Raw genomic sequence first — 17749 nt, forward strand, 5'->3', positions numbered from 1 at the left:
TTGATGGATTGTTGCATAAAATGGATCAACGGATGGAAACATAGCCCTTTCATTTAGCAATGACTGTGAAATAGATAGCAAAATTGGGAGACATGGATTACTTTTGTTTGGGTATTGCCCACTTCCTCCGTGCTGTTCTTCTCTGAGTAGAACAGCATTCACAAGCAGTACAATTGAATAAAGATTAAATTATTCTTTAAACTATAATGGGTAAAAATGTTAAAGAAGACTATGAGTGTAAATCACTTTACAGAAAAAAATTGTAGATACTTGCAACATTAATAGACAAAGCAACAGTTTGAGGGCTGCGATATGAATAAATATCTCTGACAACAGAGCAAGACAAGTTCAAAGTATTGACTTTGTATTTTATAATCATATTCTATATTTTAAGAATAACCAGCAGAGATGTTCAGTGTCTCAAAGACAGAAACATTATGATGAATATTACAATGACAATTACTAACTCACAAATAAGAGATTGTAAATTGCATACAACACAACTATGACTTTTATTAAGAAATAGTTTGCAATATCTACATAACAACTCTCTCCAATCACAGGATTTTGCGGACTAGTGCCAGGAGACAGTGGATTTTTCTAAGTATATTGACATTTTGCATTAATGTGTTGTCATTAAGCCATATTAAATTACTGTCTATAATTTATTTTCATTACTATTCCCTATTTTATGTGAATCTGAGCGCTTCCGTATTCTGTTTCATTCTATTCTAGTTTGTTGTTATCGACTCATTTTTATCTGAGTTACGACCACAAGATGGCAGTACTTCCCCACTTTGTGGAGTGAATACTGACTGGAGAACAAGTCGAAGAAGAGTGCTTACAGTGACAGTCGTCAACATGGCGTTCAGTTTTGGCGGTGCCGCGACTAACACAGGGGCAGGTATGAGCAATATTTACTAAGGTTTTGAGTTTTTTGTTAAACTCAGGATATGTCACATGTGTGTTACGAACGCGGGTTGCCGTGAAACTAATTTATAACATGTTCATATAACTGATTGGCTGACCGTTGTAGCTAACTTACCGCTAACCCTCGACGTCTCTAGCAGTGTGATAACCAAGCTAACGATAAACCTTCTAGATATTTCTTGTGGCCTTTACACATATGGGTTGGAAAAAGTGTAATTTGTAGTAAAGATATGTATTGACTTCTGTTGCTGCTTGAGAAGGTTTAGAATGCGTCTTCATTTGCTCCGTACTAACCTCTCTTGAGTTTGTTCTCTCTTCTACCCAAGGTAATTGTAACTGAACTCTATTTGTTCTTCTGAAGGGACGTCCGGGTTTTCATTTGGTCAGTTTGGTGCCAAAACCACAGCTTCAACAACGTTTGGTTTTAACCCGACAGCGACCACTACCACCGCTTCTTCAGGGTTTGGCAGTAAGTCCCCAAAGCTCCTGAATTTTCTACAAAGACCTCCACACTTAAACTCATAATTAACTGGGGTTTACGTGTGGACAAGATGGCCAATCCACCAGCTTCTCACTTACATATGCATGCTTCCTGAACTTATTTATATTTTTGTCGTGTTCAAAAACAATTATTAATTTAGGCAAACAAAAAGCTTTATTCACACCTTTGCCCATATTTGTGTTCACCACATATATTGTGGCAAACAGGAGTTTTAAAGTTTTCTTCACTCCTCAATAAAGACATTTGCACAACAACAACTGTATTTGATATTGAGATAAGAAGTACACACTGGCGGACTTCTTATTTCTTCTTATCGCTTACTTCTAAAGCGAATTACTATTACTGGATTGTGAAGTAGAATGGCCGAATACAAAACCTTTTCAGGTTTTTCAGTTGAACAATTATACTCTGTGTTTGTCCATGACATAATCCTAATGCAACACATTTAATCTTACACTCTTAATGTGATAAAATTGATCAAATTTGTTATACGAGTTAATGAATCTTTGTCTTATTTTGTATTTACATCTGTGTATCATTTTAATTACCGACTTGTTTGAATTTCTCAGCTCTGACTGCTCCTGCTTTTGGCGCAGCCACGACTACAGCGGCACCAGCCACAGGATTCAGTTTTGGTGCCTCCAACACAGGTGATTTGAAGGTCCTATTTCAAGCATCACATGTGTTTATTGTTTCTTTATATCGCCCTCCTTGTAGGCATACAGAGGTTGTTAATAATACAGAGGAATTTTGAGCTTTGGCGTTGTCATTTATCTCCTCCGTGTTACTCTCTCTTTCTTCGCTGCCTGCTTTGGCTGCAGGATTTGGGGGGCTTGGAGCTGGAAACACCACAGCTGGTGGGTTTAGCTTTGGGGGGTTTGGTTTAAATGCAAACCCAGCAGCAATCGGCTTCAGTGCAGGTTGCTTCGGTACAGCAACCACAAGTGGCTCTGCTTTCAATTTTGGTAATAGCCTGGCTAGCACAGGTAGAGGATCTTTGTGATTCACTTCATTTTGTGCCTGTCAGTCATGCATTATTGTGTAGTTTTTCCACCTCAGTGCGGTGCAGTGATGTTTTATTTTCTTTCATCTCACTTGGTGATTCTACGTCCCAACATTTGCATGAAAAATTTTGAGTTATTCACCCATGCCTGTTGATGCCCATGAGGAATGTGTTTTTATGGAGGAAATTGATGGAAATCATTTGTCAAATTCTTCTCAAATTATTGTGAAAGTTTTGTCATGATTGCTCTTCTCTGCTACCCATCAAATATGCTGTGTTTTCTTTCTTGTTCTCTTGCTTTCCTTTCATCCCCTTTTTGTCATTTCTTTCATCTCACTTCTTCTCATTCCCATTGCTTCACAGGTACGTTTGGTGGCTTTGGGACGACTACAACAACTGCTGCCGCACCAGGATCCACTTTCAACTTTGCCCCCTCCAACACAGCAGGTCAGTAACGGAGCTCAAAACATCCAGCTTTACGTCTTCCAAATTAAAATTTGGAATCATAGCAATGGACAGTAAATTTAAGTTGTTTCTACAACGCTTTTATATTAAGTGGTCACTGCAGAGTAGGGGTTGAACCAATTAGTCGACTCTAGGACGTCTCGCGAGTTTTTACATTTCATGTCGACTAGTCGCAGTCACGTGATTGCCGGTGGTGACAGCCTGTGCTGATCTGACAGCACAGTATACGTCACAAGACACAAGAAAAATAAGTTAATACATTAGTTAAAATTATATGTAGATGGATGCATATTTGTGGTTTTACAGTGTTTTTAAAAGGAGATGGAGTTGCAGCTGCAGTCAACTACAAAACACGAGCCGTCTAAAACTCGCCCCCTTCCCGCTAAGGATGTCACTTAGCCGGCTCGCGAGTGTGTTTGTCACGATCTAACTAAAACATTAAGATGTTATGTTGCTGATTAAATAAAGATCTGTGGTAATGCCATCTAAAAGATGTGCGTTTCCTTTTGAATGTTGGTTTCCCAGCAACTTATTATTTATCATAAACTATCCCGATGTTTTGTTGTTTCACTTGTTGCTGTTCTGTGTAAATGCCGTATTTTTCCGTGAAAACGGGTAATAAAGCCTGTACGTTACTCCAAAGTTTGCGTCTTGCGTTGCTATGACATCACAACGACTAGACAACTCGACATCGACTCGACTTTTATCATGTTGACGTTGACTAGAAAATATCTTAAATCGTTCAATCTGCTGAGTCAGCAGAGCTTCCTGCCGCGCATCGGGCGGAGGAGAAGCAGGTAGTTTTGTTGAATTCAGCTGTAACCAAACGGGATCCGTTCATAACAAGTTTGGCTTGTGATGTTCCAAAAGCACCATGTAGTCAGTGTGATAATTTGACTCCTATAGTAACTATCCAGAGATCATCAGCATCAGCCAGTGTTTAGAAAAAAAAGTCAGACCCGACTTTGTGCAACAAAATTTTCCCCGCTGCTCACGAAGAATGATCTGTTTATTGCTCTTTTAATTCTCCATAACAGACTTAGTAAAAGCAGGAGAAGGGGAGTGTGTGTGTGTGTGTGCGCGTGTGTGTGTGTCAATATTTGCCGTGAAAATAGCTAATAAAGCCTCCAAGTAGTTGTGAAGGGTTTTTGCGCTTACGTCACTATGACGTCACCGCGACTAGTCGACATCGACTTGACTATTATCATGATGTAGTCGACCTTAAAAAATATGTAGTCGTTCAACCCCTACTGCAGAGCCAGTCAAAAGTAATGGAGCGGTCCCATTGAGCAGTACACCTGGTTTCAGTGTTTAGGCTACACACACACACACACTTCATTCACACATGTTTGGGTGGTGTGATGCTGTGGGCCTGTTTCTCTTCTGAAGGCCCTGGGAACCTGGTTAAACTGGAAGGCATCGTGACCTCTTAAAAATATAGGGAAATGTTAAATATATACCATATAGCATTTAAAATTTGGTCAGGGTAATAATCTAGAATATGTAGCTGTGTTTATACAAAAACGGTGCACTTGTCATAAAATTAGAGGAGCCAGTACTCTAATTTTGTATCCCTCTCTCTGAACCAGCCTTGTGAAATTATATCAGAGGAGACTATGTTGTTATCACCAATCAACCCTAGACTCTACTAAATATTACTAGCTGATGAATTACACTAACTTGCCACTAGATGTCACCCTTTGTCTCCCAGAACATGGGACAAAAACTTGACTGATCTAGTGATCCTCCTGCAAAGCTAACATATTTTCTAAACACTTCCGACCTTAAAGACGGTTCTCTTGTAGGTGATATTTTTCTTGATGTTGTTTTTCAGGAAGCTTGTTTGGTAACACACAGAACAAAGGGTTTGGATTCCCATCTGGACTCGGAGCTGGTACCACTGCTGGAGCGATGGGCTTTGGAACTGGATTAGGAACAACTGGCCTCGGTTTTGGATGTTTTAACATCCAGCCGACACAACAGCAACAAGGTCAATAATAAAATAAATAGGTTTTGAGAATATCTGTGCAAATGCAGTTATTATAGCTGCACCTTAACCGTAGCTTTTTCAAAATGTTAATTGTTTTTTTGTAAGAAATGTGGATAAAATAATTTTATTAGAATGTATTTATTTGTTCATTTTTTTAAAACTAGATTGCACATAAATGACTTGACTGTGGTGTCCCCTTTTTTTTTTTTTATTTACTATTCCTGCTACAGGAGGCTTGTTTGGCCAGCTGGCCCAGCAGCAGGGTCAAGCTCAGCCAAACCAGCTTTACCAGCAAGTGACCGCTCTGTCAGCCCCCACTCTCCTGGGAGACGAACGCGACTCCATACTTGCCAAGTGGAACCAGTTGCAGGCCTACTGGGGAACAGGGAAGGGCTACTATGTTAACAACAACCTACCAGTGGACTTCACTCAAGAGAACCCTTTCTGCAGGTTCAAGGTAAACTAGGGATAATTGGTTCACTCATTTTCTACTCCTTACTAATCATACGCAGTTTGGAAAAATCTAAAATTTAAGTGTTTTGCAGGTTCATATAAATAAAAGTAAAAAGGAAATATCCAGAGACTGGAGTGGGGAATGAAACGATATTTCAAAACACAATATGTCCATGTTTTTATGTATTTCATTGACCATTTTTGTCTAACGTATATAAAAAAAGGCCTATCTAGGCAGCCCTAGGATTCTGTATTAATCTTTGGTCTTTTTGCAGGCAGTGGGGTATAGCTGTGTCCCAGTAAGCAAGGACGAAGATGGTTTAGTAGTGTTGGTTCTGAATAAAAAGGAACCTGATGTTCGTGCTCAGCAGCAGCAGCTGGTTGAGTCACTGCACAAGGTTCTGGGAATCAACCAGACTCTGACCGTCAATGTAGAAGGTGTTAAAGCTCTGCCCAACGATCAGTAAGTTTCTCTAACTTTACATGGTTTCCTAAGTCCTGAGGACTGTAAAGCCATTCTGAACAATTACCTCCTGCTTCATCTGTTCTCCAGGACAGAGGTGATCATTTATGTGGTGGAGCGTTCCCCCAATGGCACCTCCAAGAGGATCCCAGCTTCCACACTCTTCACCTACGTGGAGCAGGCCAACATCAAGGCTCAGCTCACCCAGATTGGAGTGGTCATGTCAATAACACGCACAGAGCTGGCCCCAGCACAGCTGAAACAGCTGCTGCAAAACGCTCCTGCAGGTAAATATGTGCACATATGTTTACCAACAGGTTGGTCATTTTGTTGTTAAAATCTGCTAACCACGTTACCTTCTTTTTGCCGTCACCAGGTGTGGATCCCATCATTTGGGAACAAGCTAAGGTGGACAACCCTGACCCAGAGAAGTAAGTTGGAATGTGTTTTTTTTTTAGTTTTTTTCTTGCTTCTATCCAAAGAGCTCATAAATCATTCCAGGTTTTGTCCTTAAACCGCCTTCCATAAATGTTCAGGTTAATCCCTGTACCCATGGTGGGTTTCAAGGAGCTGCTCCGCAGATTGCAGATCCAGGAGCAGATGACCAAGCAACACCAGACCAGAGTGGATGTAAGTAAAAATATCCTTTGCTTTTTGTTTCTACATTTAGCAAAGGTTTAGAAGAAAAGGCAAGAAAATGGACAAAAAGCCACCTGGTTATCAGAAAAGGAATTCTGAGGCAGGCTTTTGGTGTCAAGGACGGTATGCAGATGTCCAGTCAATCCTCACTGCCATCTGCTTGTTTTCATCATGAGATATTAGAAATACCAGAGCAATCAGCGGGAGGGAAAGTGTTTCAGAAAATGTTTCCTTATTGAAGACTTCAAATGAAAGCCTTGGATAACCTTGGGTCCTTGTGTTTGTAACTCCAGTGTGGTTTAATTCGGATGCGACTTAAGGGAAAGAACTACGAAGTTGGGTTTAGCTACAGAAGATTTAGGTTTTTACTTTATAAACCTAATTTGAAGCGGAAAAACATTCAAAAAGCACCTACATAGATGGGATTAGAAAATTTTTATTTTTATATCCAAATCTAGGGAATTTTCATAGCAAACATCTTTCCAAGAGTTTTTCTGTAACTCGTTATTGCACAAGTCGAAAGCAGTGAAGGCCACAATGAGGGAAGGGTACAGATGCAGGGAGGTGGTAAAGTCTAACGGTAAAAAAAAAGAATACATCTCTTAATGAGATGTCTTTGTTTGCCGCCTTTGTGCACTTTCAGATAATCTCCAATGACATCAGTGAGCTGCAGAAGAACCAGGCAACAACTGTAGCCAAGATCGCTCAATACAAGAGGAAGCTGATGGATCTGTCTCACAGGGTGCTGCAGGTAGTTTCTGCATTCAATTTAATTAAAAATGTGTGTGTTTCATTTGTCTAGTTATAACAAAAACATAAAACCGTCTCCACCCCACTTTGCTGACCCATATTCTGTCAGGGAGATTTCAGATCCCTTCTTTCTCCCACAAATTGAAAACCGCGTCGAGCAGCATGTGTAAATTATATCAAGTTGGAATGTCCTGGCGCAGTCCACTTCTCTCGCAGCTCTATAAATTCATCTTCAATAACTCTCTGATATTTTTCCTGGAAGGTACTAATAAAGCAGGAGATTCAGAGAAAAAGCGGCTACGCTATCCAAGTGGATGAGGAGCATCTGAGGGTGCAGCTGGACACCATTCAGTCAGAACTCAATGCACCCACACAGTTCAAGGCAAGTGTGTCCTGTCCAATAAGAAGCCTTATTTCTTTAAGTGTTTCATTTTAAGTAGACTTTTAATGTCGCTTGGATACTATCACATTTGTAGGTTTTACAATTTGATCAGTATTGGTTTGGAACGATAAATCGTGATTACTCAATTACGGTCAACTAATTTATTGAATGATGAATCATTAACTGAAGTATCCAGACTCAAAAGAAGGCCATTTGCTGAAAGAACGACACTGTTAGAAAAGTAATTACGGCAAAAATCCATAATTTCCTATTAAGCATCTTTTGGCAATTATTCATTGATTTATGTTAATGCTCAAGTGTTCACTGAAGGAATGCTTTCTTGTTGCACTTTGAGCAATAAGCTATATGTTTTCTTATTGAATAAAATGAATTGGATTACTTATTTGAATCTCTTTAATGCATTTCTAATATTGTATAAAATCTTAAGTGAAAATCTGAAACAGAATGTGTTCATTTTTTTTTTATCTGATTAATTATCTGAATAATCGATAGAATAATATTGTTAGTTCCAGCTTTACAACAGTCAGTCCAAAGTAGTGTATTAGTCTTTCTTACTCATAGGGATCAAACGCCTGTTTTAATTTAGACACACTATTTTATTCCATGTGTAATTTGTGTTTGTTTTTAATCCTATCCAGGGTCGATTGAATGAGCTGATGTCTCAAATTCGAATGCAGAACCACTTTGGAGCCGTGAGATCAGAAGAGCGCTACAACGTCGACGCAGATCTCCTCCGAGAAATCAAACAAGTAGGATTTCTTTTTGCCTGTTTATAAGTCTAAGGCTTTTATTTATCAGATTGGTAAGAATTACTCAGAAATATTTTTGCCTATTTTACACCGACTGGATAATATGAGTTAACGCTAGATGAGATGTTTGATTTTTTTGTTTTTGCAACTGAAACACTCTTATCTTGCCTCACACTTCCAGCACTTAAAGCAGCAACAAGAAGGGTTAAGTCACCTGATCAGCGTCATTAAAGATGACTTGGAGGACATCAAACTCATAGAACATGGCCTAAGCGACGGCGGCCACATGAGAGGGGGCATTCTGAGCTGAAGACGCCCATCCACCCTCAACACGTGTTCAGACCCTCTATCAGTCTGAAAAGGGACGCTTCTCAACCAGACCAACCTTCATCACAGAAGGATATTAAAATCTCTTTTTTTTTTGCAGGTGTGATAATTGAGTGTTTGGATGAGTGGTCATTCTCTGCAGTCTGGGCCGATTTAAACAGCTTAAAGAAGACTCAACAGTGTCTAATAAAAGCAGGCTTCCCTCATGTTAAATCAGATTATGGAACGCGTCTAGCAAGTAAGCTGTGGGAGTACACAGCATGATTCAAAACTATGTAAATACATATTTGTATTTCTTTTTTTATGCTAGTGGAATATTAATAAATCTTTGAATTTAAACAACTATATCTCCTTTTACACACTGGTGCAGTAGAAGCTATTTGTTGTTTTGGGTTTTTTTTGTCGTAGAGATTTCTAGATGCGTTCTTTACTCGTGTGTTTGCATTTATTGATTTGGATCATTATTGTAATAATGTGGGTTCATTTCTTGTTTACCTTTTTAGATTAGTGCTTTCCTACATCTCATCAAAGCAGGGCTTCACTTGATAGGTTTATGTCCTGGATTTGCATCCTCTACTGGAATGAAAAGGCTGATTGGCAGTTGAACTTATTAGTCTCCTTCAAACCGATTACATCCCCTCATGCAACAGGGTCACCCACATGCTAAGGGTCTGTAGTGTTATCCAGCGCACACGAAGATGTAAACATGTTGTCAGATGTGTAGAAGAAGCAACAAATAACTAGAAAGCCTTCTGTGTTTATAAATAAAAACTTCTTTTTTTTTTACAGAAACAGATTAATAGCAACTAAAACATTTCCAAACAAAAAAGCTCCAGTCAATGAGAACTAGACATGAGGAAGGTCAATCTTTTTTTTTTTTTTTTGCATGAGTTGCTATTGATATGTTCAATGGTGAACCTTACAAATGGGATGTTTGACATGTCCAACAGAAAGTCGGTTCTGATCCTCGAGGGTAAGAATTCTGGATGTTTTATATGAATATTTAGCAGGTTATTCTAAAATGGTCTTCCAAGGTTGGGGAGAAGAAACGGGCCCACAGCATCACAGATCCTCCACTGTGTTTAATGGGTCAGAGGTTTGTTTCCTACTTGTTTTCTGAACTGTATACAGAACTGTATAGCTAGGTGTGCAGCTATTGTCAATGTTTCCTGATTTATTGGTGGTGTCTTGTTCTTCCCATTTTGAAGAGTGACTAAGAGAAATGGGTCTCTGTTATTGAATGAACAACGTGAAAAAAGTAAATGATTTTGAATAACTGCTGGCATGGGTAAACATTTTAAGTCATATTAGGCATCAAATATTGGCACACATATACAATGGTTGATTAGAGAATGTCTTTATTTTCTTTCACCAACTAAATAGGCAATATTTAAGTACAAAATTGTGGTAGAAAATCACAGTAGAATTATAGTATGTAGGAAACACCTATGATACAGATGGAGAAATAATAATGCACCCAGATAACCTACCCATTAGAAAATGTGGGTCCAGATGATTTAACTAACCTAACACTGTCAAACGTCCATTTTATTTACGCAGCACATTTGAAAACAACTAAGGTTGACAAGGTGTTTGGCCTGATCTTTAGACTGGTGGTTTTCAAAAAATAATAATAATCTAACCTATCACTCCAACTTCTCTCCATCAGGCGTGTGTGGAGAGGTCGACCAGGCGAAAGGCCTCCATGAACTCATTGATATCGATGCTGCCGTCCTTGTTGAAGTCCATGCTCTGGGCCAGGTCAGTGACGGCCTTATCACTGATTTCCATTTTAAGATGAGAGCTCAGGAGCTTCCAAGTCTGACGAAACTCCTCGAAAGAGATCAAACCTTTAAGAATGGGAGAAGTGTACACTTTAACCATTGTTTTGATCGGGCTGGTGTCTCGTTGATTTGTACTAGTAGGAGTGACTCAATAACATCAGGTTGGAAGCAGATTCATTTAAAATCCAGCATGTATATATCTGAAAGTTCTTTCAAATAACCTCTGTAGGATTTAAGTAAGTACAAATATTTCAGTATTTAAGAACATTGGTTCTTCTGCAGGGAGTATTCAAATATATCACAATTAAATGGTGATTAATTGTTTTGGAATGCTTAATTTTCTTAAAATTGCAAACTACAGTATAGTTTATTAAACATGTATTAAAAAAAAAAAAATCTAGTGAACAATTATTTTAAGAAAATTATGCATTTTTATTTCCAAACCGGGTTAAAATTTTGGTGATTTTGAATTGAATTTGATTTAGTTTGGGTATACTTTTTCAGGCGGTTTTGCTGGTTTTTCTATGGCCAGTTAAACAATTTCAGTAATAATTTAAAAGTCGTAGCTAGTTATACAGAACTTGATAGTGGCAACGCACCACAGAAACCAGGAAAAAAAAAACTGGTTCAACATGATATCAATGACCTTTATATTTCAATTTAGTGATCAGCTGACGAATGTAAATGATTGGTTACAGATCTATTTAGTTTATTTTACATGTTCATTTATTTCCTGTTAAAATTTAACTATGAAGGATCAGAGTAAGAATATAATAATTTATTCTTACATTTTAGCATTTCTTTGGCCCGCCACAGATGGAAAAATACGTCCACTGCGTCTTGCTCACCTGAGTGATCTGTGTCTATGATGCGGAAGATGGTCTCCAGGTTAGAGTGGTTTTTGTACATCGTCTCCATGATGCTGGTATCCGACACCTGCCAGGAGTTTGAAATTACTTTCTCGTGTTTCAAGTAATGGTGAGAACAGAGTGAGCAGCGAGTGGAAGATGTTTTTAAAGAGGACACCTCTGGTTTGGGCTCAGTGATGGAGAGCTCTCGTATCCACTGCTGGTAGTCCACCATGCCGTGCTGGGCCCTGTTGATGAGCTGGGGGCGCAGCACCCTCCAAGGCAAACCCAGCTTCAGCACTCTCTCTGTAGCTGTCGCCCAGTGGCGTAGAGAAATCACCCCTGAAATAAATAAGAGATACTTTTCGTCACAGTAGCTGGTACTAAGATCAGTGGCTCTGCTACTTCTGTACCGGTGTTGTTTGGGTCAAACTCCTGGAAGGCGCCGATAAGATCCGACTTGTGTACAAACAGTTGCTGCCTGAGCGCTCGCAGGGCTGATCTCTCTGTCCAGCCAACACTGGTGGAAGAACAGCCGAAAGCCGTCAAAAATACTTTTTTTTCAGTTTGCAAATAGGAGTAAAAGACTTGAGATGCAAAGAAACATAATTTAACTAAAACCTTTGTTTTAGTTAATTGAATTTCCTTTGGGTATTTGCTTGAAGATGCGAATCTGTTTAGTAAAATTCAAATGAATTAAATAATGAAAAGAATCCATAAAATTGAAATTTCGACACAAAAATAGTTTTGTTTAGCATATTACCACCGGCTTAGACCAAAGTCATTCTTAGCTATATAAAAAAGATAGTTGTTACAACTCAAATTCATGGATAAATATTTACAACACAGCATTTTTGATGTCAAGAGGGTTGTCGGACTTAATCTGATATTATTTCATAATATAGTATCAAATAATATACATAATAGCAAGAATTCTTGCTATTAGTAGTAAGAAGCGTTTTACTTTATCGCAAACTTTTTTTAAAGTTAGATAACGGAATAGAAAGCATCAAAGCCATTTTTACTACACTAAAAGTAAAATAATCTGCTTCTCTTATTCAGTGACAAAATAAATTGATTTTGTGCTGCTTAATAAGTCCTCATATTCATAAATTTGAACCTCCATGCCAAATAATCTAGTTGGATTATTTGCTAAAGCTGTTCACCTTTGTCTCAGGGTCAGCTCCCTGCATGTCCTGCTGGCCTGGTACTGAATGAAGTGAGGGACCAGATCGTGACCCATTCTGATGTAGGCTCCTCTGTTGCTGCCCACCTCGTAATAATTAGAGGCTGAAAATATGGTCAGCACCTGTGGTAACAACGAAGGTGGGGAGGGGGAGAACACTCTGAGCTCTTGTTTTTCCCTCCAGAACTTGAGTTTTTGCTTTTTTTTTTAATTATTATTTGTCTCTACCGTGTTTCTTTCTGTGCTCACCCTGCGATTGTGGCAGAACTCGTAGCCGTCCTGTTTGCACTCGTGGGAGCGGATGAGAAGCTGAAGGTTGTGTTTTCCCAGCACCTCCTCAGTCACATCTGGCCCCCAGTAGCAGCCGCCGCCTCGCACCTCGTTGGAAAAGCAGCCGTTTTGAGGTGTCGGATCGCTCCACAGAAGGTCCACTATCTGAGTGCGTACATCACTTGTTAGATAAAAACGCATTCACATAAAAAATACCATTGAAAAAATAGGACACCGATTAATAGACATATTTTAAAAATGGAAAAACAAAAATGAAACTCAGCATTTTGAAGCAACATGTAGTCTGGTGCATGCCTGAATGAAGACCATGCAGGAGTCATGGGGCCTTTAGAAAGGCGATTGTAAAACATTAAATTGTTGTATATGTCTACAGTCTTACTTGTTTCCACTCGTGCCCTTGTGTTTCTGTGGGTTCTCCAAACTCCGGGTCTGAGTCAGAGTCCAACGTCTTCATTTCTCTGTAGGTCTGATCAAACCCAGCCAGCCTGCGCCTCTTCTTCAGCTCGTCCTCCACCGAGCAGTTCAGCTGGGCGCCGCTGGTGGGCAGGTTGTGGAGGGAGCGACGCGGGATGTTGTTCCTCTGACCCGGGACCGAGGTGTTGGTCAGGGATCGCACCCGGCGGCGGCCTTCTGCTGGTCCAGACGCGTCTTCGTTCCTGCCGCTCCCTGCTTTGTTGCCGTTGAGTGTGGGACGGATCACTTTAGGAGGCCGTAGAACCGAGACGTACTGCGCAGTCACAGGTTCAAAAGTTTTAGCTTTCCTGGGTTTGCATTGTACAAAACACTCTAATCTGACTTAAACTCTCACTCTGTGTCTGTCTATCCTGGCGACCATGTCGAGGTCTGTTGAGTCAGAGATTCCTCCATGTACAACCAGGACCTTCTGGTTGATCACTGTGGCCAGGGGAAGCCAGCTGAAGATCTTTTGGAGCAGCTTTAGGATCTTCTTGCCGTGCACCTGAAAGTCAATTCAAAATAAGGGATAATCTGCTCTTAAATCCATGGTTTCATCATGCTGCTATTAGCTGTCTAAATTTGCATACTCACTCTGTATTTTCCCAAGACCTCCTTGGTAAAACCATACCTGGAGAGGACACATTAATAAAGTCACACACATAGTTCAAAGGACTATGAACTCTAGTCTAGTGCAAATTATATATGCAACGTATTCATTTAAAATCTTTAAAGGAGGTCAGAAATGAAAGTGTGGGCCTGCAAGCAGTAACTCCACAACGTCAGCAGCTTTCCTACAGTCATTGCTGAAGGTCAGCATCCCCACAACAGGATGCTGTCTCTACCATGTTGTACATGTGCGCAGGTAAACAGTGTTTTTGAAAAATATTCCATTTGTACCACAATACAAATGGAACCAGAGCACCATCTTCCAGCTGTTTCCTTTATCCCCTGCGTGACACGTGTCAACTTGAAAACAGGTCTTGCCATTTTTTCAACCATTTCTGTCCTCTTGCCACTACAATGGCCATTTTTGGATCAGGGCTTGAACAATTCTTTACGAGGTATACAAATATTAGAATATTGCTTTATAACACAACCTGGCTTTAAATTTCTTCACAACTTGTATCTGATTTGTCTTCAATGTTTCTTCACTAGAAGACCTCTGACCGCCTTCACAGAACATCTGTATTAAGTGAAGTCAGTTATGTGATTTAGTGAACTTTGTAGACTTTATTTGTGCATGTCAGAGTAAAGGGGCCACTTTTCAGACTTTTATTTGTAAAAAAATAAAATATATATAATTCTGAATTATTTTTCTTCTACTTCACAAATGTCTGCAATGTTGTAAAAATATATTGATGCTTATGCTTGCAATGTGACAAAATGTTGCAAGTTCAAGCAACATGAAGGTATTGGGAGTGTAAAGGTAAAGTGAAGATTTAACCTCAAGTTAACAATGTGATCTTCATGGTTCCCTCTGTTCAGATGCACTTCGTTGGGGTAAACGAGCAGGAACCCAAACAGGATGAGCAGAATCTCTAAAGAATTCTTGCCACGATCCACAAAGTCTCCATTGAAGATGTAAGGTTTCTCACATGAGGGTAAACCATTCTGATAAAAAAAAAAATAAAGAAATTAAGATGGACTTCCTGAATAAAGATATATTTTATATATATTTTTATACCTTATAGAATATCAATAAAAGATCTTCAAGCTGCCCATGCAAATCTCCTGAGAACAAAAAGAAACAAAAGACATTTGTGGTAAACAGAATGTTACTTAAGCAGTAAAATAAAACGTCAGTGGAAGATCCTAGAAAGAGCCGCTTCAGTGTACCACATATTGTAATTTCCTTAGTGTGGCAGACCGACACATGATTGATGTTTGGAAGGATTCTTAGAAGTCGCCAAGTTTCTCCAAGAATCTGCAGAACATAACGAGCGTGGAGCTGCTGCTGGGAGAAAAACGTATAAATCCTCCAAGAAAACCTAGAAACACCTACTTTTATCTTCTTTTCTCATTTGTTTTGTTTTTTTTATATATACTACCTTAGATCTTTGTGAACCAATGCACCTACTTGTTTCAGCTTGAAAGCCTCCATTAGCTTGGACACCCCACAGAACGTCATGGGGAAAGTCAGGTGGGGGCCGCAGTAGCTGTCCGGTACCTCTATGTCTTTGTAGCAGAAATATCTTTCCCAGTCTGCATCATGGCAGACCTCATTCTCACGAAAGATGTGAGATATTAGGTTTCCTTCATTAAACACAGAGAGGAAGTCAAAAGGAAGTGGATCAATATGAAAGTGAGTCTAAATCTTGGAATAAGGAGCAGATTGCACAGGAGGGTTAAATTATTTACAGCTGACAATTACTCTCTTACTTTCACTGCTGGCTGGGGTGAAATGGTCCATCAAGAAGCCAAAGAAATGATACAGCTGTGAGAGGAACCACATTTTTAAATGTTTTAATGAAGAAAATGCCAAAGTTTAGAGTTTATTTACATGAAGATAGCTCTAAACTTAAACTCACTGATTGTAATGTGCAGTCCACTAACATCAAGGCAACCAATCGTACAAAGAGCATGAACTTGTTTACAGAACACATGTTGCATACAAATAAAAACAGTTAAATGCACTTATTATTGTTTTGTTTCCTTACACGTTCATAGCTAACCCAAAACAGAGCATGAAGTAAGCTGCTGCTTGGGTTCTCCGAACCACCAGGGGGCCCCAAAGAGTGCTTTACTTCTTACAACAGACATCTCAAAATTTATTTATTTATTTTTTTATCAATGCTGAGCCTTTTTCATTATTATCCGTTAGGCCAGAACTCGTACTTCCACGTGTCATTCATGTGGTTCATTGCAAACTCCAAAAATGAAACTTTTATGACTTTCTTTCAGTACTGCCATTCTGTCTTGCTATTTCTTTCCAATGAAGTTCAGATTTTTGGAGTGTAGAAATTATAGTTACCATCACAGATTCTCCAATCTAGGTCTGTGGATTGCTGCACCCTCTCAAGAGTAACTACAGGCATTTTGGCTACTTCTCCAATGCTGGGAAGCCATATTTTAATTGGTTTGTGATTGTGACGTTCCCCTTCCATTTTCTGAGGATGGATGTAACGGGCCGCAGATTATAGCTACAAAATTACGCACCACTTTGTGTTTTTCTATGACATAAAATTTTGATAACATACATTAAATTTGTGGTTGCACAGTGACAATGTTCACAAGGTTTCTTCTTTTGCAAGGTGCTTTATAAATATTTTTACTCACACGTTGGAGGCTAATGTTTTCTGTGGAAAAAGTTTGACCTCACCTTTATTTGATCTTGCTCGCCTGCATATTCAATAGACTGGAAGATGTTCCACGTGCACCTGCGTCTCATTTCCAGCCTGGCAACATACTGTCGATACCAGCGCTGGATCAGCAAAGCTGCTCTAATTGCTGAGAAACAGCAGAAGGTAACATCAGGAACGTGTCTGTGGCATTGTTTCACTGAAATTGAGCCAAGGGGATGTTCTTCAACTAGTTGTTCAGGATATTTAAAGTGTTAGGCTTCAGAAGATAAAACAATAAAAAAAAATTCTGGAAAGAAAATGACCTACCCGTGGCAGCTATTCCGAGTGCATGGAATTTGGGTTAAGATTACAGCAATTAAACACAAAATAAGAAATCTGAGTACAGATTTGAAAAATGAAGGTTTTGACAAAGGTAAATAAAATTACCTGGAACAGAAATGCTCACTGAAAATGTCAAAAAGAAAAAAAAAATTATTGAGGTTCAGAAATAAAAGAGAGGACTTATTTAAAGTTGTGTTCAATTAAAAGACTAAAGAAAAACTTTGCACCTCTGTCACATTTGTTCGGCTGGATTCTGGATTTTCCCATGGTGCATCCCATGATCTTTTGCTGCTTTCCCTGTCAGAAAAATCAAGTCTGAGATATGTGACCTTGGGTTTTGCAACCTCAACTATTCAGCAATAAATTATCTACACACAAAGTAGCACACTCCTCTACCATTTCCAACTCATTAAACAGATGCTGAATGAAATCTCTAAACAATGTTAGGACCAAAGATAAAATTATTATTTCAATGCATTCAATGGACATATTGTTTCTCATGTCTTGCTTAAAACAGCCAATATGACTTAAAAAAATAAAATAAACTCACCTATAGGAGTCACCCGTTTTTCATTACCTCCCCTGACTTCCTCAGCTTGTAGATATGTCCATTTTGTTTAAAAAACTCCTTGGCTGCAACGATACAGCCATAAAAAAAATTGATATTTGATTAAAATATGTTATCTCATTGTTCGCTTCCTCTGCAGGTTTGGTGTCTGTAATATTGTAACTCTTCTCAGCTACACATCCATGCATCAGTCAAAGCCCTGGGGCGTATCAGAGCCAGGTGTCTCGAACAGGCTACTGTAATCACTCACTCAAAATGAAATGCAGATGGATTAGGATTAAACTTTACTACAGCTCACATCCACCCTGAATAAACAGAC

The 17749-nt window shown here is 39.2% G+C and overlaps 2 protein-coding genes across 8 annotated transcripts; one reads left to right on the top strand and one right to left on the bottom strand.

Moving 5' to 3' along the window:
* Positions 1-785: 785 nt before the first annotated feature.
* Positions 786-9019, top strand: nup54 (nucleoporin 54). Of its 2 annotated transcripts, XM_044144074.1 has the most exons (15): positions 796-904; positions 1292-1399; positions 2002-2082; positions 2254-2418; positions 2799-2882; positions 4735-4890; positions 5121-5347; positions 5619-5806; positions 5897-6093; positions 6183-6237; positions 6343-6436; positions 7089-7196; positions 7458-7577; positions 8237-8347; positions 8529-9019. In XM_044144074.1, the coding sequence occupies exons 1-15, from the start codon at positions 862-864 to the stop codon at positions 8655-8657; spliced, it is 1866 nt and encodes a 621-aa protein (XP_044000009.1). In that variant the 5' UTR covers positions 796-861; the 3' UTR covers positions 8658-9019. The 2 variants fall into 2 exon arrangements, with proteins under 2 accessions (XP_044000008.1, XP_044000009.1); XM_044144073.1 differs by lacking the exon at positions 2254-2418 and having other exon boundaries at positions 786-904.
* Positions 9020-10015: 996 nt separating this feature from the next.
* Positions 10016-17687, bottom strand: LOC122846851 (serine/threonine-protein phosphatase with EF-hands 2-like). 6 transcript variants are annotated; one of them, XM_044144069.1, is made up of 18 exons: positions 17413-17687; positions 17090-17159; positions 16968-16985; positions 16559-16686; positions 15619-15673; positions 15317-15492; positions 15076-15193; positions 14924-14970; positions 14684-14850; positions 13831-13867; positions 13592-13741; positions 13163-13510; positions 12721-12927; positions 12473-12615; positions 11720-11826; positions 11485-11618; positions 11307-11394; positions 10016-10524 (listed from the first exon to the last, which is right to left on the bottom strand). In XM_044144069.1, exons 2-18 carry the CDS (start codon positions 17139-17141, stop codon positions 10340-10342), a joined length of 2160 nt encoding a protein of 719 aa, XP_044000004.1. In that variant the 5' UTR covers positions 17142-17159; positions 17413-17687; the 3' UTR covers positions 10016-10339. The 6 variants fall into 6 exon arrangements, with proteins under 6 accessions (XP_044000004.1, XP_044000001.1, XP_044000002.1 ...); XM_044144066.1 differs by having other exon boundaries at positions 11485-11648; positions 17413-17683; XM_044144067.1 differs by having other exon boundaries at positions 11485-11648; positions 15076-15190; positions 17413-17681.
* Between the last annotated feature and the right edge of the window lie 62 nt (positions 17688-17749).

This window comes from Gambusia affinis, linkage group LG17 (assembly GCF_019740435.1).
Source record: "Gambusia affinis linkage group LG17, SWU_Gaff_1.0, whole genome shotgun sequence".
In the NCBI taxonomy this organism is placed as follows: domain Eukaryota; kingdom Metazoa; phylum Chordata; class Actinopteri; order Cyprinodontiformes; family Poeciliidae; genus Gambusia; species Gambusia affinis.

Coding starts and splice junctions, on each gene's coding strand:
- nup54 (XM_044144074.1), top strand. CDS start 862: ATGGCGTTCAGTTTTGGCGGTGCCGCGACTAACACAGGGGCAG. Junction 905..1,291: donor CGCGACTAACACAGGGGCAG/GTATGAGCAATA, acceptor GTTCTTCTGAAG/GGACGTCCGGGTTTTCATTT. Junction 2,083..2,253: donor TTTTGGTGCCTCCAACACAG/GTGATTTGAAGG, acceptor CTTTGGCTGCAG/GATTTGGGGGGCTTGGAGCT.
- LOC122846851 (XM_044144066.1), bottom strand. CDS start 17,141: ATGGGATGCACCATGGGAAAATCCAGAATCCAGCCGAACAAATGTGAC. Junction 12,928..13,162: donor AAGGGCACGAGTGGAAACAA/GTAAGACTGTAG, acceptor GTACGCACTCAG/ATAGTGGACCTTCTGTGGAG. Junction 12,616..12,720: donor TGAGCACAGAAAGAAACACG/GTAGAGACAAAT, acceptor TTGTTACCACAG/GTGCTGACCATATTTTCAGC.